The sequence below is a fragment of the Eucalyptus grandis genome, chromosome 2 (genome assembly GCF_016545825.1).
Source record: "Eucalyptus grandis isolate ANBG69807.140 chromosome 2, ASM1654582v1, whole genome shotgun sequence".
NCBI classification, from domain to species: Eukaryota; Viridiplantae; Streptophyta; class Magnoliopsida; order Myrtales; family Myrtaceae; genus Eucalyptus; species Eucalyptus grandis.
Genome location: NC_052613.1, coordinates 25,897,698 through 25,904,621, shown reverse-complemented (window position 1 = coordinate 25,904,621; position 6,924 = coordinate 25,897,698). Strand labels below are relative to the sequence as shown.

Genomic DNA, 6,924 nt, shown 5'->3' with positions numbered 1-6,924 from the left:
TCAGGACTGTCGTCCCCAGCAATTATGTCTTATCCATTTGCAAAGCAACCAATTGCAAAACAAAGAAATCTCAAGCAACCCCTGTCCACAGTCTTTCTTTTTCTCAAAAATAAATTGATTTGGTTAAGTTGGTCGCAAGTTAGATAGCCTTTCTCATATAAAAGACATATTACCCATTCTGTATTCATGTTTGGATATTAATAACATGAATTAGCACATGATCGGAGAAACGAGTTCATTGTTTAGTTTGCATAACCAACATCTTCTTATCCTTGAATCTATTCAACTCAATTTTTGTGCTTATGATTTTGCTTCACGAAATCTCAAACTAAAAAAAATTATGAAAGAAACTATATATGATTCTACAGTTCATTATTTAAATATTTTATATGTCACAAGTGCTTCGTATTAAATGAAAATCAAATTGAGAGTGCCCCAATAAAAAATTTCTACAGAAGTTGAAACAGTTGAAATCTGATTTTTCCACGAGCGATGTTTAACTGCCAAAGGGCCAGAAGAAAGGCAAGTAATAAGCTGCTTTTATGTGGCTATTATTCTCTGAAGTTCATATTCACAAGCTTGTGTAAAGTAAAACAGGTTCTAAGTATATAGTTCCAACATAAAAAATAATCGGTTTTACCTAAAAACATTAGCAAAACTCGAAATCTTACGTGAGGTATTTTCTTTTTGAATCCTAAAATGATTATGTTAAAAGTCAGGTTTATCTTCTTTTGGACAGCAAAGAAGCACTCCAAGTTTCGTCATGAAATCAAACACAACCAAAGGAGTTCCTCGCTTACTCATAAATTCGCTGACAGTGCAAGGAGTTGCTTCACTTGGAAACAAAGGGCTGTGCTGAAACTATAATCAAAATTGTAATGATGTCTATGCAGTTAAGCACAAATACATGAATATTTCCAAAATGCAGATATCATAATAATCGGGACTTTGTCTGATCTTCCAACGGTGCAGATAAAAAATATAGCCCTAAAATTTCTATTTTGCCTAAAAAAGGAGACAAAGTTGAGCGATATCTAGACCAAAACACCTTTCATAAGTCGATAATCCAAAACACTGCTACTGACCTCTTTCCTAAAGATATTTACAACTAAACTCAACTTGAAAGAAGTGTAAATTAGGTAGATTGCAAAACCGGGAAAGTTTCAAGGTCCCAAGTAACTTTACTGTCAAAAATATGTGAATCAGAATGAGAAGTGGAGAATGAGCAATGAAGTGCTCATTCAAGTTTACAAACCGGGGTTTTCATACTCTTTAAAAGGATGATCAAATATAATTTCAGCATTTTTGGAAGCTCTTTGATAGCTAAGCACATTTTGGCTCACACCAAGTAATTTCGAAAGAACAGTGGCCTGAAGACGTTTTTGTCCACGTCGTGTGGGCAATTCAGCCTTGATAATCAACTTCTTCAGCACAAGTGCATTCCCAAGAAGAAACTTAATCAGGGCAAGCAGATGTTTCGACTCAAAACTATTAGCTTCATAGCCAATGATCTCAACTCTTCTGAGATGTTTCGCCAAACATTCTAAGTTCCCCTTCCTTGAGCACAAAAATTCTTCTTCGTCAAAGTTAAAACGATCTTTAGATTCTTCATCAAGCCAAACCTGCACATGAACACCCATTTAAGAAACTTAAATCACAATAGATGTGGGCCCATGAGGGGAAAAAAATCATTGGCTCACTAAAATTTCAAACAAACAGCCTTCATTTGTCCACCAATGCTAGTTAGTTTTACTTTATATGGAGTCTTAACCAATTTAGCTCTTAAACTCGTCCACGCAATAAACCATCTTCTCTTCCTAGGTGCTCATTGCTAACCCATTAGTTCAAGATCCAAACCTACATGGCACCAAAAGATCCTCCAGTACAACACTGAAGTTACTTTAAGACATGAACTAAAACGGCTAAAAGTTGCCCTGTACAAATGTTGAGTAGACTGACCAATACAGGCAATTTTCAATTGCCAGAACAAATAAGTGTTTGAATTTGATCCTCTCTATGTGCTTCTAAAGTTTTAATTCACTGTTCAAACATTTGTGCAAAAGAGAAGTGAGCACAAGATCGTTCAAAAAAAAAAAAAAAAAAAAAGCGAGCACAAGAAGCAAACTGAAAATATCACAGTGAAGGAACAAACCACGAATCTCCCAGTCCCAGTCAGGTGTATGACTAATTTTTCCAGGCACTGTGAACTTTGTAGCAGGTATGCTATCCCAGGAAGGTCCCATTGACTAACCAGTGCATGTAGTGTCAAATTTTGACATTTTGACAATGGAGATGGCACTCCATCCACCTCCAAAAGGGACAGACCCTAAGCACATTGAGCAAGCAACATTGAAAATTTTAACTATTACTTATTTTCCTATTTAACATTAATAAAAAATAAAATAAAATAAATTATAGTCCACTCCTAGTGGGGAAGAGACCGATAAGGATACCACAAGTAGAGATGAACAAGCGGTTCTCTTTAAAAATCAAGACTATAAACATATGCTTCTCATGTAAAACTTGTAATCTTTGAAGGATCTGAAAAATTGTAGTAGCTGGTTACATGAGACAGTGAACCTCACTATTGATTGAAGTTTCCAAATGAATTTGTCAATTGCCATTGTAAAATATTCTGAGAATACTCTATAAGATGTATCATGGAACAACAACTTAATGCAACGAGAGAGCATGACCTGGTTTTGTCAACCTAAGATGACTAGATTCATTACTCTATCATATTTTCAGATAATTGCATATTCTCTATAAATTGAAAAAATGAAATTTCAACAAACCTTTGCGCATAATCTCTTCATGCAATTTTCTTTTGAAAATTAAGGCATCTAAGAATGTTGCCGTGAGTAGCATCCACTATAATTAGTAGTATCTATTGGCATTCATTGCCCCAGAAATTAAGTGATCCATTTATCGGAAACTGAACAGAGGGAAGAAGCTCCAAGGTTCACAGTATTGTCCTATGTTGTGGAACACAAAGTTATGAATCATCCTATCTGCAATGACTAATTACACATGACTTCAAAATGATTTCCCATGATGGGAAGACTAGAATGCCAGTCTCAACCGGGTCAACATACAGCACTAAATGGTGCTAATCATGGACACCATTCGACACGAGTACTGGGTTAAAAATACAGAGCTGGTACCTGCAAACACCAACCTCCGATGGTGATTGTAGACACTCCGCGCAGCTTCTCAAAAAATTCCTTTAACAAGTCACGGTGCGTCCTCTTGTCACCACACATAAAAAAATCTAACTTGGCTTCCACCAAAGAAGATATCTTGGCAAGTCTGAACATGGAATAAGAATCCCACACCCCTGATACCCGCAGCGACAGCAAATGCGGCGCCCAAATTTTACCCATGTTATCGAACGTGGGGAAGTGAATTACCAACTCTTTCACACTTCTCGAATCTATTATGATGTTCTTCACACCCCAGCAGCGCAACTCAAGGGACTCTAAAACAGGACTTCCCCTGACAATTCCCTCCAGGATATCATCACTCAACTTCGATCCTATCACCAAGACCTTAAGACAAGGCCACCTAATAGTAGTACCCAACGAAAAACGGCAGTTAACGACTTGCAGGCGCACCAACCGACTCAAGCGATACAAGAACTCCGGCAGTTTATAAAAGCCCTTCAGCGGGTTAAAAGATGCAGGAAAAGATCCTCCACACGGCGCTCCTCCGCGAAGCGGAGCCAGTCGTCGACCTTGGGGCTGTCGGCCTCTTTGTAAAAGATGTGGAGCCTCTTCACCTGTGGCGAGGCGCACCGGCGCATGAGGCTCTCGATGAGGGACGGCCAGCGCTTGTGATCGCGAGGCCGGAGGTAACGGAAGTCGAGGTGGGTGGTGGTGGTCCAAGTGGACCGCCAGCGCTTGGAGAGGACGCTGGTCTTGACGACGTCCTTGAGGGGCAGGAATGAGAAGATGTGGTGGATCACGGCGTCCGGCAAGGCGCTGATGAGGTCGCTCGAAGGAGGAGGAGGCCGCCTTCGTTTGTGGCGATTCGGCCGGTCGCCGGAGGATCGGCGGCGGACAGCGCCGTGGACGGAGGTCTCCGCCATGGATTCTAAATTCTAGGGTCTCCGCTGATGTCTCAAGGATTTTCACTTTTTCTATTCGATCCGATTTCCTATCCTTTTTTAAACATGCTGCCTCGATCCTTCCATATTATTTTATTTTATACTTTTCCCAGTTTGTGGCTTGAAAATTCTTTTCTTAATTTTTCTCATTCGAATTCTTAATTTTGCTTTTTTTTTCCTTATAAAATGCACGTTAATCAAATACTTAAGATAGAAAGATATCCTATTTTGACTCCCTTGGCTCTTCCGTATTTTTGAGTTAAGGATAGTGCGAACCCCTCTACATGTAATTTGCAAAATAGAATAGCAGTGAATAATAATCTCATGAAAATAAACTAAATTCAAAAGAAATATAGAAAAGATTATTTTTATTCGATACACGGGATAATCTAAGAATAACATCCGCAAGATTGAAAATATTTTAAAGCTATTTTAGTTATATGATGATTAAATCATAATATCATAATATTCAAAACTATATTATAATTTCCGGTTATTATAAGTTGGTCAAGAATTATTACAACCTTTTTATTATAAAATTTAACAAAAAAAATTAATGAGCGCAATCATACAAATTATGAATTATTAACAGTTTTTGCAATAAATTATTATTTATCAAGTATAATAAAAAAATATTAATTAATTATGATAATTAACATCTTGATTATTTAAGTTTAATAACTGAGTTAAATTATATTATAAATTTCATTTAATTCAGTAATTTAATATTTGATGACTTAAGCCTATTATGTACCTCATTAAATAATGGAAAAACTAATAATAATATTGAAATAAAATTGAATTAAATGTTTCGAGGGTTATGAGGTTCTTATCCCATTGGAATCATGCATGCTCGCCTCTAGACATTGAGCTCAATAATAATAGGGTTGAAAAAGAATTAGCAAAACTCAAAATCTTTTTTTTTTCGAATAATTACATATCAAATTCTAAAACTTGTTACGATAACATGCTTAAGTTCCAAAACTCATGTTTCGTGCATGTAAATCCTCAAACATGCAACTTCATGACTTTTTTATTTTAATATCCCGTGACTATTAATAGTTATAAAATGCCACATGAACATCCAACAACAAAACTTAATAGAGCTAATGGAAAGATAGATGATCTGACGGTTTATTTTGATTTTCACAAAGTTGAACCAAATGGAACCATGAAATATGGTTTACAACAAAACTTAATGGAGCTAATGGAAAGACAGATGATCTGACGGTTTATTTTGATTTTCACAAAGTTGAACCAAATGGATCCATGAAATATGGTTTAGTTTCGTTTGCCAACCTTTTTTGTTGGGAGAAAAAATCCCCTTGAATTAAGTTGGGAATTATGATTGAAAAGAAATTACATTATGTTAATAAATAAATAAATAGTACATGTGCCTAATTGCAGGCTTTACATAACTACTTTTTTCAGTAACAAATCAAGATCAATTAAGGAGAATAAACAGAACCATATAATAATATATAGAATCACAATATATCCTCAATATATTTCGAACAACCAAATTAAAAAAAAAAAAAAAAGAAAAAAAAAAAGAAGGTTATGCTATCATTCGAGCTTATCTTCTTTCGGGCAGAAAATAAGTACTTCATGTTCATTTCTTTGAAGTCAAACCAAACAGAGGTGAATGGTAGAGAGTCACGATATATATTTCCAAGAAAAGGAGAAGAGATGGTTTATGGTGCGTTTGGTAGCCATATTGTTCTCAAGAATAATTTCTGATTATCGAAATGATTTTTTTTATTATATTCCCTGGAATAATTTGTAAGTATTTTAAGGCGTTTGCTAACTGTCTAAAATTTTTATTCCTATAATAAAACTACATTTAGTACCATTCTCAAAATTTCTAATCCAAACTATTTTCTTTTAATTTTTTAAAATTATTTTGTTTTATTTCTTCTTTTCTTTCTCCTCTTCTTCAAGCTTTGGCCGGTCACTAGCTTTGAGTTGACTGACAATAGACCAGACGGGAGTCGGCGACCTTGCCGAAGCACTACTGGCCCTTGGCGAGACCACGCCTTGTTAGCCGTGCCTTGGTTGGGCGAGGCCAAGCTCGCCCAGGCGCTGACGGGGCTCAACCTTGCCAAGCGGTGGAAGAAGAAAGGAGAAGAAAGAAGAACAAGAAGAAGAGAGAGGAGAAATAAAATAAAATAAAATTGGGTTGACTTGATTCTAGGATTGTTCTCGAATAAAAAAAAAATTTTTTTTTTGTATTCCTTAATTTTGTTCCAAATCTATTTCCGAGAGCAAAAAATTTACCAAATGGATTTTTATTCTAAATCTATATTTGGGAGTAAAAGAATAGCATCAAAACATTATTTGGCAAGTTGCTAAACAATTCCTTAGAACATTCCTTCATTTTGTCCTCCAGTATACAAGCAATTTCCATCTTTCGAAACTAACACCTGGAATTGCAAGATTGTCACCTATAATTTCATGAGAAATTATCATCACATAAGGGAAATCCTATCATCTAGCACTTACATGGGTAACCCCCACCTTGTTGATCATGTAAGATGTATAAAAGTTTCATGTTATCTTCTCTGTAGATTGTGGCAGTCTGGCGATAGGAAACACTTGGCAGCGTTCCGGTACGAGCTAGAGAGAAAGCAATGACACATACAATACTTGCACAAAAGCAATCGAGAGTGAGATACTCAATTCTTCCCTTTTATCTTGTGATCTCATTACACAATAAACATGGAAATCCAGGGTATTTAGGAGACCTGCTATTTCCCTTTACGTGCATAGTATATCAGCCCCATGGATTCTCCATGAGAATAGAGATCCAGCCTCACAAT

At 36.1% G+C, this 6,924-nt stretch overlaps 1 protein-coding gene across 1 annotated transcript; it reads right to left on the bottom strand.

Moving 5' to 3' along the window:
• Positions 1–1,114: 1,114 nt before the first annotated feature.
• Positions 1,115–4,087, bottom strand: LOC104430943 (putative F-box/LRR-repeat protein At3g18150). The gene is made up of 4 exons (XM_039306893.1): positions 3,779–4,087; positions 3,165–3,740; positions 2,153–2,326; positions 1,115–1,622 (listed from the first exon to the last, which is right to left on the bottom strand). Exons 1-4 carry the CDS (start codon positions 4,085–4,087, stop codon positions 1,248–1,250), a joined length of 1,434 nt encoding a protein of 477 aa, XP_039162827.1. The 3' UTR covers positions 1,115–1,247.
• Between the last annotated feature and the right edge of the window lie 2,837 nt (positions 4,088–6,924).

Bases quoted from the DNA above. Each gene is read 5' to 3' on its own strand.
- LOC104430943 (XM_039306893.1), bottom strand. From the start codon at position 4,087: ATGGCGGAGACCTCCGTCCACGGCGCTGTCCGCCGCCGATCCTCCGGC. The intron at 2,327-3,164 runs GTACCAGCTCTG...CAATGTGCTTAG, and splicing joins TCGGAGGTTGGTGTTTGCAG to GGTCTGTCCCTTTTGGAGGT. The intron at 1,623-2,152 runs GTTTGTTCCTTC...GTTCATGTGCAG, and splicing joins CTGGGACTGGGAGATTCGTG to GTTTGGCTTGATGAAGAATC.